This window comes from Moschus berezovskii, chromosome 17, assembly GCF_049115385.1.
Source record: "Moschus berezovskii isolate FMDL1 chromosome 17, NW_MosBer_1.0, whole genome shotgun sequence".
In the NCBI taxonomy this organism is placed as follows: Eukaryota; Metazoa; Chordata; class Mammalia; order Artiodactyla; family Moschidae; genus Moschus; species Moschus berezovskii.
The window spans coordinates 62,438,309-62,458,358 of NC_142476.1; the positions used below are offsets into that span (position 1 = coordinate 62,438,309).

A 20,050-nucleotide genomic window follows, 5' to 3' on the forward strand; every position below is an offset into this window, starting at 1 on the left:
TAAGCTTCCCTGATTTATCAGATTTTTTTTTTAAAAAAGCAACCTCATCTCAACTCATGAGAATATCAGTCAGCATCTCTCTGGGAAGTCATTCAATCTCAATCACCTCTTTAATGAGGTGATCTTAGGATGTTTTCTTGAAACATAGTTCTTAAGAACTGAACTTTGAACATTCCCATAAGAGAAGGTGACTAGGTGCTAAGTGATGTCTCCAAATATCCACAAATTATATTACATGAAAACTAGAGTCCTTGTTTTCAAAAACTTTGTTCTGTGTCTTTAGTGTTACGTTATTTCATTTTTTAAAATCACACTTGAACATTGAAGAAAAGGTTGTTCTCTTGTTAAAAACAAACATGTTCTCCGGGTGTCTGAGTGGAGGTCAGCTTGGGCTGCTTACAGGAGAACCAGTAGTTAGCACATTCCATTCAGTCACTCGCCCAGTTGTGTCCGACTCTGTGCGGCCCCACGGACTGCAGCCCGCCGGCCTCCTCCGTCCATGGGATTTTCCAGCAAGAGTACTGGAGTGGGGTTCCGTTTCCTTCTCCAGGGGATCTTCCCGATCCAGGAGTCGAACCCAGGTCTCCTGCATTGCAGACAGGAGCCACCAGGCATACAGTACATTCTGGAGTTACTCATTATAGGAAGATAAGATCAGTAAAAGCAAACACATGTCAAGTCTATAAATACAGGAAATGGTTTCAGTTTCTCAGGGAACACTTTCATAACCCTTCTGGTGAGAAGCTGGTTGTATTAATAGGTTCACTTGTTCTTTAATTATTTCTTGCTTTTTCTGTCCTTAATGTTTTTGTTTAGATTTTTTGCCATGTTTTGATTAAGGAGAACACTGAACTAAATTTCAAAAATCTACTTGTATTTCTGAAAGTCCAGTTTCTACTCATCTTGATGACAGCAATAAGAGAATAATCTTACAAGGCAAATGACTTTTTGCAAATCAACTCTTCAAGTAACTGGCAAGAAGACTACAAAATTTAACTTTCTAAGGCCTAAAAGTATTTCTTGATGGTTTCAGTTATTGATGCGAGATGCTTCATGGTTTTCTACGTGCATGTTGTCTGAATGTCACATCTATCTGGTGAATCCATTTCCATTACCTCATTACCTTTTTTCTTTCTGTTGTTTTGCTAGCCGGGTTTCCCTTATCCATCCCCTCATCATCACTCCGGTCTGATCTCCTCTCCGATCAACTTTGAGCACATCTATCACATGACTGTTAATTCTGCTGAAAAATTTCTCTCTCCTGATTCCATAAACCCTGAATATTCCCCGTCTCTGCGCTCTGTCCCCGGTACACCAAGCTTTATGACTCGGAGGGTATGAAAGCTGAGTTAGGTGTTAACTTGTACTAACCCTGTGCGGATCTCTGCCTGGCTTCAATAAGTAACACTGCCAAGGGGGTACATTCTGTGTATGTTTTCCTTTGGCCTGTTTCTCTGCTGCCAGACTTCTATCCTTCCTCTTCCTCCTCTTCTGTCTTCAAGTTCTACTTTGTTTCTTCTTTTGAGGAAAAAGATAAGGACTAGGGAAGATTTCAGTGTTATTTCTAAAACAGTATTGGAGGTTTTCCTATGTTTATTATAAGATAATCCCATCATGATATATTTCATTACAGATACCGTGAGAAATAGCCCCCGAGTAAGTCTTTATTCTGTTAAAAAAAAAAAAAAAACAGGTCCTAGAATTTATTAATTCTGTATAGCTCATTAGCTCGTTAACCAGTGCAGTTCAGAGAAATTTTTAATATTTAGTGAAGTCTGTAGTAGGCCTGTCTACAGACCTTTTACCTACAATAAACCCCCTTCCAAAGAGCTCACAATTCTTAAAAATATAAAGTATAATAGTATCAGTGAATAACAGGAAAAATTGCCAAAAGAAGGTAGTCTTATTAATGTTTGAGTTGCTGATGCACTTTTAATGCTAGTTAGGATCCAAAATAAGAGAAGTAAATCAACACAACAAAAAAGCAGAGTCTGCTGCATTCTGGGGGACAGTGGCCTGGGTCCTTCCGTGCAGCCTTGCATCCTTGTAACTAGCAGATCTGCAGTGGGACAGAGAGCTGGCAGCCATTCAAGCTGAATATCCTTATTTCCATCAAGAAATATGTATTGACTTCAAGGGGGCATTTTCTCAAGTTTGTCTTGTAGATAATAAAATATTTGGATTATATCATGCAAACCCATTTCCTGTGACTTAGAAAAAAAATAGCATCTATTTTTTATTTGTATATTTAGTCATTTTCCAATAAGAAAACTATGTGTAGGGGGAGTTTATTTTTCTAGTTTTGTTTGTATTATAAAATTATTCCAAATTATATTTTAAATGTCATTGTCACTGACATTAAACTGTAATGTTATTTACATGTCTTATTTGATGACATAAGATTACTTATGATAAACTAAGCCTTAGTTTGTTTGCTTGGTCACAGATTACAGCGAGTAGATTCTAGAGGAGGTTGTATAAACTAATCAGTCAAGAATTTTTGATATAAAAGATGGTGGAAATGTTACCTAAGTTAGTCATCTATAAAGAGACACACTACTATTAGTGGGCATTTTACCCTAATCTTAAGCATATTTGTGAAAGGACCATTAGATTAAGTTTCATGTTACTTTATAATGAAGTTGAACTTCAGCTGGATGAACAATAAAACTGTTGGATTTGCGGTTTTTTTAAAAATTTTCCAGGGCACCTCTTCTGTGTGTCATTCTTTTATTCAATATTCAGTGTTACTAAACCACTGGTATTTTTATAGGCCTTCATTTTTGCCATTTCTTCTAGAGTAGGTTTGTTTTCTAGAAAAGGACAACACCAAGGTACTTTAAGGTTCATAGCAAAAACAATAAAAGTGGAAAGGTTTCAACTGATAGCCCTGTCTCTCTTCAGCTTTCCTCTGCTGCATCGTACGCATGTCACTGGCACCTCACAGGGTGGCTCCCATGAGTGGATGTTGAAATGCTAGCACTGACTGTTTCCATTTTAAATTTTTTATTTTGTTAGAGGGAAAAAAAAAAGGTAAAACATTGGCTTTAAACAAATAACACAATAAGAATTACATGGACTTTGCAAATTTGATATATGAATCAAAATAGCGGTGGCGGTATTTGAAGGCAGCCAGCCTGCCAACTTTCAAGTGTGTGATTCTTTAAACTGTATGAGTTGGAGTTTTTCACGAGATATATTAGTGCATGTTTTCCTGATTTCTGGCTTGGGCCCTGCCTCCATTGTGTTGTCGTAACCTTCTCTCAGGTACCAGCCAGCCCTTCTAGTCTGAAAAGTTTGGGGCCATGGAGGAGCCGTTTAGAAGGCTGGTCCTACACACCGCCTGTTTAGGTGTAGGTCATTCTCCTACACTGGACCCCAGAATCATTCAGTATTAGATGGAGAACTTGTCCCTCCAGCGTTCCCAGGTTAAATCACCTCACCCAGGCCGAGATGGTTACCGATGTCATAGTTAGGACTCGTGCTGTTTTGTCTGTGAGGCAGGGCGGCTGCCTGCTGACTAAAATGGGAACATGCAAATGGCACTTTCGGTATCAGAATAGTAGAAGGAGTACTTGAGAAGAACATGCTTTTAAGTGACTCTCTTCTAAATAGGCTTATTCAGCTTTTGAGTTTTCCTAAGGAAATAAAAATCTCAGACATAGTAAAAGCTTTGCTTCAGTTATCTGCAGATGTCCATGTAATTCTACATTTCACTGTCACTTCTAACCATATAACTTTCACTTACTGTTCTCACAACAACAACAAAAAATTCTTATTTACTGATAAGTATTTCGGTGAGTATAAGGATAAACACGTTTGATTGGCCTGAGGTCTATTTCTATTAGGGCCTTAGCACCTTTGTGGGTGGGAGGGATTATATAATCTGTTTCATGTTCTGTATCACTATAGTCTAAACAACTTTATTTCTTGAGATTAGGGTGAAAAATAGACCTCTCTGTCAAAAATCAGTTTCTCTCTGGATGAACAATTTTTCTTTCTCTTTTGATCTTAGAACCCTCGGCCTCAGGAAAGTCGGACAGCATTCAGTGGCTCGGTCAGTATTCCGTCTATCACCAAATCCCGCCCTGAACCCGGTCGCTCCATGAGCGCCAGCAGTGGCCTGTCAGCAAGTAAGTAGCCTGGGCTGCAGGAGACATCCACAGCAAAGCAGCAGCCATGCATTCGTGCATCACCAGGCGTCAGTGTCTCAGAGCCGCCTGGGTAACGCCTTGTAGGCGTAAGTGCAGATGTTAGAAAAGTCATGGGGTCCCTCTAGAGGTCACAGTCCATCTGGGAGACAGACAGGCCATGATGAGAAGTGCCCAACCTCCCAAATCACCATCTAGAACTTTTGGGAAGAGACCCTGCCTAGGACCACAGTTTTCAGATTGTCCCCTTTGCTGTTCAGTCAAAACAGCCCATCTCAGTTTTTTAAGATTAGGGTCGTTTGAGTGTAATTTTTCTCTGAAAGGAATTTTCCCAAACTTAAAAAGAAAATGTGTAAATCACAGAGGTGAGGTTCTCTAAATGATCACTAGGATGGAGGAAAGGATCCCAGGAAGAACGTACTAAGCACTAGGCAGCCCCATCAGACACCATCCTTCTGACATTTTATTCTCTGTGTATTGAGTGCTCAGTTCCCACAAGACCCCCATAAGGTAGAATTCATTTTCTTATTTACAAATGAAGAAAACTGAAACTCCGACAAGATAACTTGTTTAAGGTCACACAGTTAGGTTAGTAAGCAGAGCAGCAGAACTCTATGGTGATTTGGGTTTTTTATTCAGAATGACAAAATTTTTAAAACAGTAGCTTTGCGTTACGGCTTTTGTTAAGTTGAAGACTATACTAGGCACGGAATATTGGAAGAGAAATCTTAAAAAAATGATTTATGCCTTCAGTTAGGTTATAATCTAAGATAGAAGATCAGCACCGAAAAAGTAAAAAGTGCCTATCCAAAGAAACACATCAACAAATGAAAATCAGCACATGTCTAGTGACAGACACCTCTAGAAATAGGATGGAGTGTTGGGACGGAGCAGATCTCCTAGGGAGTAAGGCTGAGTCAGTGGTTCTCAACCTGAGATGCATTCTAGAATCATCAGAAGGGCTTTTTAAAAGTTAAGTTGGGAATTCTGCTTTTGTTGGTCTGGGATGGGGCCCAGGCACTGGTATTTTTAATGCTCCATAATATAATACGCAGCGTACACCCAGCACTGGTAACTTCTGCAGTAAGTAGATTATGGTGACACATTTGAGGGACTCAGGAAAGAAACTGGAAGGAAGCTGTCAGATCACCAAGGACAGGGCTTCAGCAGGCAGGCTCCTGTTCAGTCCATGAAGACGTCTGAATGTGGGTCATCATTAAGTACATATCCTTTGACCAGTCACCTCGTGACATTTCATTGAATTCTGAATGCAACATAACTCAATTTTAGGGATTTGTTAAACCAGCAGGAACGCAAAACCATCGATACCTTGGAGTTGTGCTAAAGCCTCAACACAGTTTGTCTTTTTTGAATGGTGATCTTAATATTGAAGTTCAACAGAATTAAAACATGTTTAGGTTAAAAACTAAAAAATAGTAGAGAGTGCTAAAAGTTGAACATATATAGGTGCTGACAGTACCCTGATATTTCCGAGATTTTTCTGGTTGTCCCCTTTCCTCCTCTGGATGGTTGCTCGTCCTCCTTTGATATGTCCCAACTCTTAAAGCAAAGGGTGAGTTTAAAGAAACACATCTTGTTTTTTTGTCTGGGGCTTTTTGCCCTGTGGACTGAAAATGCTTCTGTTATGTTCCTTTGTGTCTTTAATGAAAATTCTCTGGAAGCTGAGTGACAGTTCTGCATCATCAGGTGGCATGGTCTTCATTTTCCTGAGATCTGCGCTCCTCAGCTTCATCATTCAGCATGTGTGCTTTGAACATCTGCTCCTTGCCCTCTTCTTGTCAGGGGCCTCCAGAGGCAAGGACCATCCATTAAAAGAATGGCAGGCACATAATTCCAACCTAATATCCAGATGCTATGAGTGCTGTAGGAGCCCCGGGGAGCAGGAAAGCCTGAGACAGTAGCATGTGGGTGGAGACTTGAGGCAGTGATTCTGCGGAATCGCCTAGCAAGCAGGGCGGCCTGGGCACAGCCAGTGAAAGCAGAGCCTGGCGGCCTGGCAAATGCTGCCCACTCAGCCAGCAGCCCCGGTGGCTGGGCTCCAGGCTGGGCTGCACTGTCGGGGGGCCACAGCCGGACTCACTGTCCGTCAGTGGGCTTTAGGCAGGAAGGAGGGCTCCTCACCTCAGCCATCTGTGTACTGTCTGGAGGGTCGTCCCCTTTACACGTGTAAAGTTTTACCTGAACCTGTGCCGTAGGGTCATCTGCGCAGAACGGCAGTGCGTTAAAGAGAGAATTCTCTGGAGGCAGCTACAGTGCAAAGCGGCAGCCCATGCCCTCACCATCAGAGGGCTCCCTGTCCTCGGGAGGCATGGACCAGGGAAGCGACGCCCCAGCGCGGGACTACGATGGAGAGGTGAGTGCCTGTGGGGAGCAGCTCCGCCTGGGGACGGGTTTCTGGAGAGGTCCTGAACCAGACAGGTAAATGTATTTCTTGAAGCCATTCTGCCGCCTGGACTGCAACAGGGATCGGCCGCACGCTCCAGCAAGGGTGGCGGAGCCAGTCACTTGGCTTGCAAGCTGCAGTTACCCTGGAGGTGTTCAGACTTCTAGCTTTCATATGAAAATAGCCTGCATTTCCAAAAACCTGCAGAAAGGACTAGAAGAATTTATTATATTCTGTGCCTCTTAATCAGCTCAGAAAAGGTGCTTTCTGCCCACAGTAAAGAAGTTAAGCATGCTTGCTAAGTCGCTTCAGTCGTGTCCAACTCTCTGTGACCCTATAGACCATACCCTGCCAGGCTCCTCTGTCCATGAGATTCTCCAGGCAAGAACACTGGAGGGGGTTGCCATGCCCTCCTCCAGGAGATCTTCACACCCAGGGAGCAAACCCAAGTCTCTTATGTCTCCTGCATTGGCAAACGGGTTGTAGAAAAGTCATGTCCATTGACATGTCATTGGCCAGGGTGGCTGGAGAGGACCCATGGTGACCCGAGCCCCTCCTGACCCTCTGCTACTCCCTGATGTCTTCCTCTGGCCTCCCAGGACTCTGATTCTCCGCGGCATTCCACAGCTTCCAACAGTTCCAACTTGAGCAGTCCTCCCAGCCCAGTGTCGCCCCGGAAGACCAAGAGCCTATCTCTGGAGAGCACGGACCGCGGGAGCTGGGACCCGTGAGCGGGAGCTGGGACCGTGAGCAGCCTCCATGCGCAGATGCTCTGGGCTCCCCTCCACTGCCCCCTGCCTCTCACTGTCATCTCTTCCCCATCCTCTGCCTGAAAACGCCAGGGCTGACTGCAGTAGCAGGGCGGGGGTTCAGGAATTCTGCCTGTAGGACTTTCATCCACGCCCCCCTCGACTTAACAGCAACAACCATAAAGGCAGACTTTCATTGAGCAGCTTAGATGAATACTGATTTCATTTCATACACTTAGCGTTGCTTTCCAGACTATTTCACCCCTCCCCTAAAAGGTAGCTTAAGTAGACAGATTCCACACATGTAAGCGATAAGAATAAGATTAGACAGACGTTGTTTTCACAGTAGAGTCTCATGTAGCCCTGAGACAGCCCGTGGGGCTCGCCAGTGGGTCCCGGGCTCACGCCAAGCCCCTTCAGCACCACAGTGAATGTCGACCTGATCGTTGCCAGTAAATCCCTTATCACTAAAACGATGCATATTTTACTACAAAACAGAGTTTAAAAAAATACACAAATGTAGAGGTTAAGTACTGAATGTATATAGTAAAAAGAAGCATCTTGTATTCAACAAAAAATGGGTGCATATATGAGAGATCATTTAATTTAAAGAAATGTGTTGTTTCCTGTTTTCCACCTAAAAAATGAAAGGGTAGAAAGGCCAGGCAGTGATGTGTAAAGAGGAAGGGCAGGAAGAGCAAGCATCCCCTTACCGCCAGCTCTCACGCTGGACGCGGGCACCTGCGAGCTTTAGGAGACGCTCCGAGGCTTCGGTTTCATCGATTTGGAGTGTAAAGTGGGAACCAGACTTGTAGCATTTAAAGCCTCTTCAGCAGCATCATTAAAAGGCAGGGTTACTTCTATCCAAGACATTTCTATTTCTAGCAGTAGAATTTGAACTGCACGTCTCATCTGTTACTATATTTTGGTATCTTCTGCAGATGAATGTAGAAACTTAGTTTATCACCTTCTGGATCCGTTCCATCTGAAAGGACACAAGGAATGGCGTAGTTTCTGAAGGGCCATAAAAAAGGTTCAGCAGAGTGCTTTTTTTCCCTCGGCTAATCTCCTCCCCCGCTTGCAGTGAGGCCTGTGTCCCCCAGCTGAGCTGGCTTCTCTTCAGAGAGGGATCTGTTTTGAGGGGGGTGTTAGCATCCTCAGATAAGCCTGGGAAAGGGGTTTAATTACCAAATAATGTAAAACCTCAAATGCAAGGACTTGAACAGCCTTAACCAAATACTCTTTCCCACACGGAGTGGGAAGCAGACAGCTCATCCCTGCCGCACACAGGAAGTCAGACCTGCGTGGCCTTCCTGAGCGGGTAAGCTTTGCCTCCCTCCCTTGTGTTAGTCCCATTTCCATTTGGATTCCTGCTGTTTTAATTGCCGTAAGGAAAGAGATGCAGAACCAGGAATTTATTTCTCCAGAGTCATTTCACCAGTTAAGCACATGAGTAGAGAAAGATAGAAATAAAAATATCTCATGGCCATACAGAGAATATGCCTCTCTTACTTTTTACCTAAATTTCCCTGAGAAGTACCAACAGATTTTCTGCTCTCTTCTTTAAATTTCAGCTAAAATGGAAGAGCGTTCCTGCCATTGCTTGTCCGCATCTTGGTGTGTGAGCACTGTCGTTTTACCAGCCCACCACCACCACCACACCCGCACACACATACCACCAGCCGCGGCTATTCCGCTTCCCACCACAGGCCACAGGGAGCTGGAGTATTCCCAGAGGATGCCACTCTCAGGAGCAGGTTACTGAGGTTCAGGGAGGGAAGAAAGGGTCCTGTGTGGGCATTAAATTGTGAAATATTAGAGAATTTTAAAATAACAGCTTTGGCATTTACACTTCCTGAGCTTAGCGCTTGCTCAGATTTATGTTTAACTTGGGATGGGCATAAGTGACTGCACAATTCTAACCTTCTAAATCCTTTGCTTTTGGAAGAGAAGTGTTATGTGGAAGTACTTTTGTGCGTTTAGATTTCCAAGGGTCAGACGTCGAGTCTGGTTACCGCCATGACTCCAGTCTCTCCTTACGTTTGGCACTTCCCAGAAGAGGGAACCTGCCAGCCGGCTGCTGAGTGTCTGTGGCCCGCGCTCCTTCAGGGCCTCGCACCTTCTTCTTTCCTTTCCCCTCACCTCTTCCTAAATGGAGGCAGATCCAGCTGAGATTGACTGGACTCCACACTAAGCCATTAGTTTATAGCTTTGACAACTAAGTTTCTGTTGCCTGTAGGTGCTTATTACTTTCAGATGCTTTTAGGATCAAAATAATAACTATACCTGAAGTCTGGACGCAAGTATAGTGAGTCATACCCTGTAGCCCCCCAACAGGGCAGATAAGGGCTTGTCCTGGCCGTCGGTCTCACTGGGAGGTGTAATACTAACCCAGTAGATTATACTCCAGTCATCTGAAATGGTCTTAGCAGTAGCAAGAGAGCAGTCCCAAATATGATTGGTGTCCAATAGGAGACTTGGGGGAGAAACACTGCCAAGGGTGGTAATCTGGGGGATATTTTCCCGAGATAGTGATCATTCAACTGGGTTTATCCCCATTCTCCAATATGAAGCAATTACCTTCAGAAGCTTCTTGAAAAGAATGATTTGAGAAGATGGGGAATGGATTCTAGAGAAACTAAAAACATAGTGATCACTGAAATGGATCAGTGACAAAGATTACGGAACAGCTGTGATGTTGCTGTCTGAATTCATCCTTGGTTTTCACGCAGGACCTTCAAAGAAGCGTATGTGGAAGCAGGAACTTATTTCTCAGTAGAAAGGAAAAGCAAGAGGCATTTCTGGCATAGTCTAGATGTGTTGATATTTGGTGCTATCTATATTCAGCCAACTTGTTGTCTACTCTTGAATTCTACTTTAATCTTGCTATGTGCTTCGGGTGTATAAAATTACATATATACATACACACACACACATATATATATATATTTCTTTTTGCCAAAAACATAAGCCTTCCTCCTTGTCAAATGATTGCTAAAGCGACCTTTTTAGTTACGTGTGTGCACACACACCCCTTACGAGCATGCACACACATCTACACTTAGTGATTTAATCTTCTTTCTGAGGGAGCATAGTTTTAAGGCTGTGAAACACACCTAAAAAGGGCCCATCTATTTAATTTCCCAAGCAGAGCTTGTACCCAAGCTTCAGGGAAGAATCTGAAATCCCCGTTTTGTTTACAGCAACAGTCTGTCATTCCCCAGCTGGTTCTCTGCCTTCCATATGGTTCGAGTCGTGTCATTTTGTTTCTCAGTGGCCACATCTACTTCTGAGAAAGACCAGTTGCATTTCTATGGACTCTCAGGTATCGTTAAAGAAAAGCCAGAGTAGAGGTGGGCAGACATCCCTGACCCCCATGTAGAACAGGGCTGTTTACTGGCCTTTGTCCACAAGCTCTGTGGTCTCCCAGCTCAGCGGAGCCCTGTCAAGCTGAGCATCCACTCTCTGGACAGAGGGGCATTCTCAGCAGCAGCCAGGCTTCACCACTGCCCCAGTCTGCTGGGCACAGTAGGGAAGTGACCGGGCCGCCCGCTCCCCTCCTCTCGCTGGCCCAGCCCCTGCATTCATTAGATGAGCCGCACGGCATTTCATTGGGCCCATCTTAAAGCCTCTTTCCCTGTTATGACTTTATTATGACAAGTCCAGCGTTCTCTGCAGAGCCCTGCTCCTAAGGGGCCCTCGCTTCAGCTGGAGCTCTGCCTCGAGTCTCAGCGCTGGTCAGCAGGCCGGGCACTCCTCTCTCCCTTCCCGGGGACGACCGTTACACACACAAACCATTTCATTTATGGGGGGAAATTGATGAAAACAAATCAGCCTTGAAATTTCATGAAAACAAAATGACCTGCCTTTTTATTTGATAGTGTAATATCATTTATTTTATAAATTTTTTAGGGTTTTTTCTCATTGTAATATTATTGTACAGTTTTGCATGGCCTGGGTGTAATCATTTTTTTGTTTAGAATATAATGCTGACAAATAAGTGTGTATGGAAGGGGAAAAGATAACTGCTTTGGCCTCTGATCACTCTTTGTTTGGTTTTACCCCCTCAGTGTCTTAGGGAACTTTATAAGAGATTCTCTGCTACCAAACAATGGTGTGGATTCTTTTGCACAGAAATATTTAAGGTGGGACAGTCAAAAATGTAACAAGACTCCTCGCCGATATTTTATGTTGGTATCACTTAATATTAACCAGACTCTGATGTATTGCAATAAAACAGGGAACTGTTAGAATTGAGTATTTTGTCTTTTTTCCCCTGATTAAGAAGTCTGAGGAATGGCGAAAAAGTGACTCTTTTCCTCTCTTTGAACCCCAATTTCTGCCTGTCTCCCTCCTCAGCCAGCTTCCTCGTTACACTGGAAGGATGGGGAGTTAATCTAGGACTTTTCTTCGTTTCTTCCATAGCTCGGGTGAGAACAGTGTTTGACTCTCTTGAGGCTTTCAGCTCCCCTCTTCTGGTCAGAACTTCCCTGATGCCCAGTCTGCAAGGCCAGGCTCTGCTTGCACATCTGTGGGCCGCCCTGCTGTGTGCGCTTGCCACAAAGGAGCCTCCCACACGAGGACCACCCCACCCCCAGCCAGACTTCCCGACCCATGCCACCGCTGACTGAACGCGGTGACAGCTTGCTCTTCTATCTTCTTACTGCAGAGAAGCAGCAGACACGTCCCACAACTTGTGCTTGAGTTAGAATGACACAGCTGAGGACACACAGGAAGGCCTGGGTGGTCTTAACAAAGGAGAGCTTAAATTGGCTGCAGCTAAATAATTATTCTGAGACCCCGCCCCATTCCATTTCACATGTAATGGCCATTTCTTTCTGTTATCTGTTGGTTCACTGTTTGAAACCGTGCTTTAGAGGCAGTCGTTGTGCAGAGGTTGAGGTTGGCAAACATCTGTAAAGGACCAGTGAAGAAATCCTTTAGGCTTTGCAAGACTAGTCTACTGCACCTACTCAACTCTGCCATCTTTCTCTGATGATGAATATGGGCTAAGCCTTCTGGGTTCAGGTACCAAGAGCCTTGTGGTGGGAACAGGGCCAAACCTTGCAGAAGTATCTGGAGGCAGGAAAGGGTGTGACACTGACCTCGGGCTCATCACCATCAGCTCAGAAGCCTTTGCAAGTGAAAGAATTAATGCCAGAATGCTAGGATTTTTTTTTTATTGAAACAAGTAAATCAGACAATTACAAGAATTGTATGAATATTAACACAGCCTGAAATGACCCCGTGGGTCCAAGCAGGTCGTATGTGCACATCAAGGCCCAGGGGCCTGGGGCGGGAGGAAGGACCCACACACACCAGTCTTGGAGCCCAGAGACAGCGCGACAGGCCCTTCTGTGGCTCCTGTCCTCCCCGTAGGAGGTGGCAGTTCTCTGGAAACTTCTGGTTCTCAAGAAAGCCTCTAACAACCAGCCAGAGAGCAGGTGTGGGTGGGCCTGGCTTGGCAAAGTAGTTCTTGTTGGCACTGCTCAGCTCAGCATTTCTAGATCCAGGCCGGAGAGGAAAAGGCAGAAAATACAAGTCTCATTCTAGAAATACACACACACACACAAACCTGATATTACACACTCAATAAAATCCAAAAAGGCTTTTCTGGTTTTGGTGTTTGGTTTTTTGTTTTTGGTGGCAGGGATTCAAAGGAAGAACTCATCTTCTGGTTAACATTCACATTAGCAAAAAACCCCTGTTACAAAAAGGAAGAGGAAATAAAATTGTCTTTTTATAGAGAGCCATTTCAGAGGATAACTAAACAGTAAGCAGATTCTGACAGACAGCAGTGGGGCTGCATTTTCATCCTTGCTCCTCTCACCCCACACCCACTTAGCAAGAAAACCGTGTAGAAGCGCGGGCAGCGGGCTCCGAGCAGCGTCCCCCCATCAGCCCGGCCACCCTCTCCCACCGGGTGAAGTTTAAATGCAGCGTGGGCACCACCAGCTTCCTACTAGTTTCAGTGGCTCAAGGACCGAGGACGGAGGGTCCTGCTACTGCTGCTCGGCCTGCCTCCTGCAGTAGTTGCTGTAGGCCTCCTCGAACATGGCCTTGCAGGGGAACCGGGCCTTCAGCTTGGAGCAGATGAGGAAGGAGCCACCCATCTTCCTGTGCAGGGAGTAGGTCTCCTCGGGTGGCGGGACGAGCCGGTGCTTCAGCATGATGGGGATCAGGTTGTGGATCTTCTCGGTGGTGCTCTGGGTGCCAAAGTCAAAGGGCTCCTCTGAGGCAAAGGCCTCCCCCAGGATGAGGATGGCATCCAAGTGGGCATCTTCCATGGCCTGGAGGAGGAGGGAGGGGAGACTGAAGAGCCTGGGGGCTTCAAGCCCAGGGCTCCTCCCCCACACACCCCCAGGGGCAGGGCGGGTAGTGAGTGCTTCACCCAGATTGAATCATGGTAACTCAAACCACTTAATGTGTGACCTTTCTTCCAGGTAAGAAGAAAGGCAGGTCTGTGGCAGAATGCCAGGTATGACCCAGCCTGAGGGCACTCAGATCCACAGGTTTTATAAAACCTGTCAATCCTGAAAGAGCCACAGGCCTGAGCCGAGGTGAGCCTCTGCGCTCCTTGTAGGTGGCAGACCCGAGACCAGCAGGGTGTCCGCACCCCTTCCCCACTGTTGGGAGAGGAGAGTGCTGCTATCCAGCGACAGGACGCCAAGACGGCCACCCCTTCACTTGAGGGGCTACTACAATCTCTTCCAGCGTGCCCCTCACCCCTTCCCCAGTGAGGCCACAGGAAGTGGGGGCTGGGCTTTGCCATCCCACCTGCTCACCCAGGCCCTGAGTGCCCGCAATGAGCCCAATGACTGGGATCTCGACATGGGCTGGGGTGGGACACAAAACATGACCAGCCCTGGTATTCTGAGGACCTCAGCCCACCGGCTGGGGCAGGGCCTGCCCAACCTGCCCTACCAGCTCTGATTTCATCCACTTACAAACTGAGATACCCTTCAGATTTCACAGGAAAAGCAGTCCACATCCTACCCTTCCCACAAACACCAAAGTTAGTCCGGGGGCTGCACATGGCTCAGCAGGCCTGGTGCACCTCCAGAGTCAAGAGAGCTCACCTTGACCTCGTAACCGGTGAGGAACTTCATCTCTATGGATTTCTTCAGTACAGCCTCCCTGTCCTGGTTAGCGGCAGCCCTGATGATCTGGACAGAGGGCACCACAGGTGGCACATAGAGAGGAGACCCTGAGGGTCCAGGGGGCTGGTAGCCGCCCCTCCCCCCAAATGCCAGCACATCCACTTTCACCCTTTACTTGGGCTTCCCTGATGGCTCAGATAGTAAAGAATCTGCCTGCAGTGCAGGAGACCAGGGTTCAATCCTGAGTCGGGAAGATCCCCTGGAGAAGGGAATGGCTACCCACTCTAGTATTCTCGTCCAGAGAATCCCATGGACAGAGGAGCCTGGGGGGCTACAGTCCGTGGAGGTCACAAAGTCGGACACGACTGAGTGACTTTTACTTTCCTCTACGCCTGAGGTGGCTATGACCTCCTCCACTATCACCAAACACCGGGGACAGACAGGGATATCAGGACAGGAGTCCACCCTCCCTCCAAGCCCCAGAAGAGCACCGGCCAAGGGCAGACCCCCGCCTCCCCTCTACCTGGATGTAGAGGTCAGTGAAGGATCTGTCAAATTCCCGAGTTGCCCCGAAGTCCAGAAGAGCCACCTGGGGACAGGCGATACCAGGGAAGATTTGCCCCAGTGGGGTGGAGAGACAAAGCAATAGGGGGCTGAGACCCCCAGATCTCGGAGCCCTGGTCCAGCGGAGCTCAGGGTCCCTGTGGGAGCCCCACCGGGTGCTCACCTTGTGCAGCTCAGGGTCATAAAAGAAGTTGGACCAGTTGGGGTCTGTCTGCATGAAGTGGAACTCGAACAGCTCCCGCAGGCACAATACCAGGATGTTATAGCAGATCTGGGGGCCAGATGGGTCCGGTCACACTGCGCCAGGCCACCTGGCCCGCCCTAGACCCGGACCTGGAAGCCTGACCCCTGCTCTCCTCTCATCATCCACCCCATCCCACCTCCCTCCCACAGTCAACTTTGATTCCAGGTATATCACCGGGTGGGGATACGAAGAAGCACTTTTGTCCCCGTCCCCCACAGGGAGTGCTGGGGACTCCAGGGTCACCAAGTGACGCACCTCGTTTCGTATCTCCTGGCTCAGCCCCTCGGCCTGGTCCAGGGGGAAGCCGGAAACCAGCTCTGTGGTCAGCACGTGGGGGCTGCAGAGCTCGTCCACGATCTCGGGCACGTAGAAGAAGGGGTGGTCCTTCAGCAGCTCCCTGGCGGGGATGAGAGGTCACACCCTGTTCACCCTGACCCTCCCACCCCGACCCTGGAAACGACACACAGGACAGTGAGGGGCTGAACCCTCCAGGCCAAAGGCCCTGCCTCCAGCTGGTGGGAGACGGGGCTCTGACCCCAGACCCCAACTACGGTCTTCTGCCCCTCGGAGATGGAGGGGCTTCAACCCCTTCTGTCCCCGCAACGGGAGCAGTGGGCAAGGGCCCAAGGCTGGAGACGCACCTGAACCTGCGGGCGCAAGCGGCCTCCCGCTGGTAGTCACACTCGAGGGCCAGCTCCCGCCGCAGCACGTCGATCAGATGCTCGGGGAACAGGCCTGGGTGGGGGAGGAGGGTGTCAGGGTGGCCAGGGGCTCCCCGAGTCAGCACGCCACCCCCACGCCTGCCCTTGCCCAGCAGCATCCTCACACCTTCAGGAAGCATGTTGCTCATGTTCAGCACGGTCATGAGGTTGTTGACGTCACTGTTGATGCTCTGGGCCACGCCAGGGTACTGCAGGGAGCAGAGGGCACTGGGCACACAGAGCATGGCCCTGAGGGCCCCCACCCTCCTGCCGCCTGTCAGTTTCCCAGCTGTGTCTCTCCTGGACCCCACACCTCCACAGGGCAGAGCCAAGACCCCACGATGCTGCTGTAACCCCCGGGCCCACCATGACCCTCTTCTACTCTGCCTACCGCACCCCCACCCCCATGCAGAAACAGCCGCCCCACCCCTCCAGCTCAGGCCCCCAGGCACAGTCACTTGTCCCCTGTCCCTACCCCACTCAAACCAAGCTTGCTGGGTGGCTGTTCTCCCTCCCAGTCACTCAGCTAATACTTCTCAGCACCCAGCGCTGATCTGGTGCTAGGGACAGAAGCAATGAGACACGCACTCTGCCCTGGGCACAGGGACACACGGGGGTGTGGGTGCAGAGGCCCCCACACCACAAGCCCCGGCTCTGCCCTGAGCAGCTCCCGAGGACATGAGCGCACCCCCTGGGCACCTACCTGGATCTTCATGGCCACCTCACGGCCCCCCTTCAAGCGGGCCAGATGCACCTGCCCGATGGAGGCGGCTGCGAAGGGCCTCTCCTCAAAGTACTCCAGCTTGTCCCGCCAGTTGGGGCCCAGGTCATTGTTGAGAGTTTTCTGGAGAGAGAGACCAGGGAGGGGCCGTGAGCACAGCCGGGGACACCCCGAGGAGCCCCCATCCCCTCCCACAGGGCCACCACACCCCAGCCAAGAGGCCCCGGCCTCACCATCATCTGCTTCAGCGGCATGAAGTCTGCGCTCTGCCTGACCCGATCGAAGATCTTGGCCAGATGGGGGTTGATGAAGGCGTCGTCTGGAAGGCAGCAGAGCAGACAGCAGAGCGCTGATCCTTCGGAAGGAGGGCACGCAGGCCGCCTCCATCACCCTGCCCAGTACGGCCTCCTCAGAGGAGGCCCAGTGCTGCTCCACCATTCCACACACTGAACCCCGGGTTCAGAGAAGACGAGGCACAGGCCCAGCCTCAGGTTCCTCCTACTTGAGGGCCACTGGCTTTGCTCCCACTCAGGACACCAGCCTCTCAGATGCTCTGCCCTGGGGGGCCCCAGCAGAAGCCCTGAGGCTCCCCTGAACCCAGGTTCCACTCAGCGCTACACCGAGCCTGCCTCCTGCTCAGTCACAGCGTCTTCCCCAGTCTTCCTTCCCTGGACCACACCCCCCAAGCCCCGATGTCACGCCACTGCAGCCCGTGAGCTCGCCCACAGCACCCTCGGACCATCAGCCTGACTGACTCTCACCATTTGCCAGGACTTTTGGATATGCCAAAACACTCAGAAGAAGCCAAAAAACAACAACCGGGGGCTCTTATTTAAGACTCTGTTTTTTAAACATCCCAGGTTGGTTAACAGCAAGGATTCAACAAGAGAAGTCAGTGAGCAGAAAACCCTCCTCCCTACTCGTCCCCAGTAGGGCCGAAACACATGCCCTCCCTCTGCTCCCCACCCCCCACTGCACCCCACCCCTGCCAGCCCCCCCTCAGCCCCCCGCCCCCACCACCAGCCCCCTCGCACCGCCCCCCCGCCCCCCGCTGGTCGCACTCACCCTGGATGCTCAGCATCTGGCCCAGCTTGAGCGCCGCCCCGCGCACCTTGCACAGCGTGCGCACGATGCGCTCAGCATTGGCCTCCGACAGGAAGGGGCTGGAGTCCAACACGGCCTTTTTCCCTGCAGGGGGGCAAAGCCACCATGATGCCCCTCAGGCGGGGCTGCCAGACCTGGGACCCCCGCCCCCCACCCCAAGAGGCCCCTCCCCCGACTCAAACCTGAAGACAACCCAGCCCACCAGCCCCTGGTTGCGGGTCTTGGCAAATCACTGGTTCTCCCAGTAAAAACAGGAACAATAACGAAGTGTCAGGGTTTAGCATGTTTTAAGGGCGGTGGAATAGAGCCCAGCAGAGAGCCTGACACAAAGGGCTTCCCTCCCAGGGCGCCACGAAACCGGCAGCGCAGTTTTAACTCCACATCTCACACCTGCCCCCCAAGATGCCAAGGAAGGCCCTCTGAGCCCCCCGCAGGTCACCCCAGGCTGGCCCCCAGCACCCTCCCAACACACACACACAGGCTGGCCCATGGGGCCTCTCCCTCCATGTTAGCCCCGGCCAAGTGACTGTCCCTTGCCCCTCAGTGTCCTGGACAAAGGTCACTAGCACCCCCGGAGTCCCTGCACAGTCACCCAGGGCCCACTGGCCATGGTGAGAGCACAGTCCTCCAGGGAGGGGAGTGCAGGGTCAAGGACAGTCTCACCAGGTGGGTGCCCGTCTCTCCCCTTTCCCCACAAAGGCCCTGCAGCCCCCTGCAGCCAGCTGGCCCAGGGAGAAAGTGCAGGAACCTTAGGGGAGCAGAATACTCAGGGGTGGGAGGGTATTGGGTGGTGACTCAAGGTGATGAGGAGGGGTTACCCGGTGGTCCTGCCCTCTGTCCAGTGAGCCCAGTTAGACCAGAAACTCCCCAGGCTGCCCCCACGGTGCCTGGCACTTTCCTCAGCCTGAATCCCTGCTGGCCCAGTCCAGCACTCAGAGCAGGTCTGAGCCAGATCCCCATGCGGGGACCAGGGCAGGTGGTGTCATGCCACTGCCCTCCGTCCAGGGCTGTGTCCAGCCTGGCCTCTGATATACCAGGGCCAAGGGGTAAAGCGGAATGTGAGTCTGAAGGCCAGTGTCTGAGGGTAGCTGTTAGGCCTACACAGGGTCAGGCTCACTCTCAGGGAACCAGATATCAGAACAGGGCCCCAGAAAGGGGAAAGAGTTCAGCTCCACAGGAAGAGGCCAGCGGCTGGACGTCATGGAAGCTACAGCCCCTGGGTGGGGCCACTCCAAGGTGGCTGGGCCAAGAGGGGTCCCCGGGAGACCTCTAAGTCCCCTCTGCCCTCCCCAGCTGCTCAGCCCCTGGGCCCTATGGGCCAGCGACCTGGATCGTGTCCCTGAGGAGGCAGAGGAGGAAGAAGGCCCCACCCCAGGCAGGAGGAGGACACTTTCGCCCCGAGTGACACAGTGACCGTGACATAGAGAGACGGGGCCTGGCCCTCCTGAGATTTCTAGGCAGCCCCTCCTCACAGCAGGCCAGTCTCCTTAGCTCAGGCAAGGGTGGTCTGAGAACAATGTGGGGGAGTCAGGGAGCCCAAGGGCATGGTGGGCTGCCCCCCAGGCAGGAGAGGCTCTCTGGGGAGAGCGGGCCAGGCTGGTGGGCACCCTCCAGGCCCAGCATTCCAGGCGCTGCTCAGGAAGGGGGAGCACACCCTCTGGCCTGAGCCCCACGTCCTGCTCCCTGCTCTGGTGGCACCCAGGTGCCCTGACCCCCAGCCAGGCCACTGCTCCCCTGACAGAGGACACCAGCTGTAACCTAGGAGCCGGGGTTGCCTCTTCCCTGCTTGGACGAGGCGGGATGGAGAGCCGCCAGTTTTGGAGCGGAGGATGGGAGGATCTGTGCCTGGGGAAGGCTGGCTTCTCACTCCAGAGTCAGGCTTCACTTCCCGGAGCCTCAGCACCAACACTAAAAATACCTCCCTAATCCTCTCTGTCCTCCAGCCCCTTCCAAGGACACACATGCTCAGGGGCCAGTGGGACAGGCTAGTGCCATCTCCCCTGAGAAGACTCTCGTCCCCTCGAGAGGGTCCTGCAGGTGAAGCAGGGCCATCCGGGTGGCTGGCAGGCCACCAGGGAAGCCAGCCCCAAGGCTGTAGCCAGGGCTCAGGGACCACAGTGCAGCCAGAGAGTGGGGACCACTCAGGGTCCCCAGGGACGGGAGGAGGAGGTGTCAGGCCCTGGAATGAGTTGATGAGCCCTGAACAGGGACAGGGGGCACTCAGCCCGGAACAACGAGTACATGTTGAGAAATCCATGAGCAGACGGCTCTAGCAGGGCTGCCCTTAATGCCACCAGAACTCCATTAAAGGG

At 50.4% G+C, this 20,050-nt stretch overlaps 2 protein-coding genes across 18 annotated transcripts in view; one reads left to right on the top strand and one right to left on the bottom strand.

The window, feature by feature from the left end:
- Positions 1–11,557, top strand: part of CDC42BPA (CDC42 binding protein kinase alpha) — a 297,091-nt gene extending 285,534 nt beyond the window's left edge. For 10 of the 16 annotated variants that reach the window (XM_088845512.1, XM_088845513.1, XM_055419752.2 and 7 more), the window contains 4 exons: positions 1,150–1,335; positions 4,016–4,133; positions 6,368–6,525; positions 7,155–11,557. In XM_088845512.1, coding sequence (XP_088701638.1) covers positions 1,150–1,335; positions 4,016–4,133; positions 6,368–6,525; positions 7,155–7,286 — 594 coding nt within the window. In that variant the 3' untranslated portion in view covers positions 7,287–11,557. Of the gene's footprint in view, positions 1–1,149; positions 1,336–4,015; positions 4,134–6,367; positions 6,526–7,154 lie in introns of those variants that run through there. The other 6 variants (XM_055419756.2, XM_055419759.2, XM_055419757.2 and 3 more) reach the window with 2 other exon arrangements.
- A 910-nt stretch (positions 11,558–12,467) lies between these two features.
- Positions 12,468–20,050, bottom strand: part of COQ8A (coenzyme Q8A) — a 46,695-nt gene continuing 39,112 nt past the window's right edge. The window contains exons 6-16 of one of the 2 annotated variants that reach the window (XM_055419765.2): positions 17,700–17,822; positions 16,868–16,953; positions 16,617–16,757; positions 16,041–16,122; positions 15,854–15,947; positions 15,468–15,609; positions 15,132–15,239; positions 14,928–14,993; positions 14,384–14,470; positions 13,268–13,594; positions 12,468–13,008 (exon numbers count right to left, since the gene is read on the bottom strand). In XM_055419765.2, coding sequence (XP_055275740.1) covers positions 13,307–13,594; positions 14,384–14,470; positions 14,928–14,993; positions 15,132–15,239; positions 15,468–15,609; positions 15,854–15,947; positions 16,041–16,122; positions 16,617–16,757; positions 16,868–16,953; positions 17,700–17,822 — 1,217 coding nt within the window. In that variant the 3' untranslated portion in view covers positions 12,468–13,008; positions 13,268–13,306. Of the gene's footprint in view, positions 13,595–14,383; positions 14,471–14,927; positions 14,994–15,131; positions 15,240–15,467; positions 15,610–15,853; positions 15,948–16,040; positions 16,123–16,616; positions 16,758–16,867; positions 16,954–17,699; positions 17,823–20,050 lie in introns of both variants that reach the window. The other variant, XM_088845514.1, reaches the window with a different exon arrangement.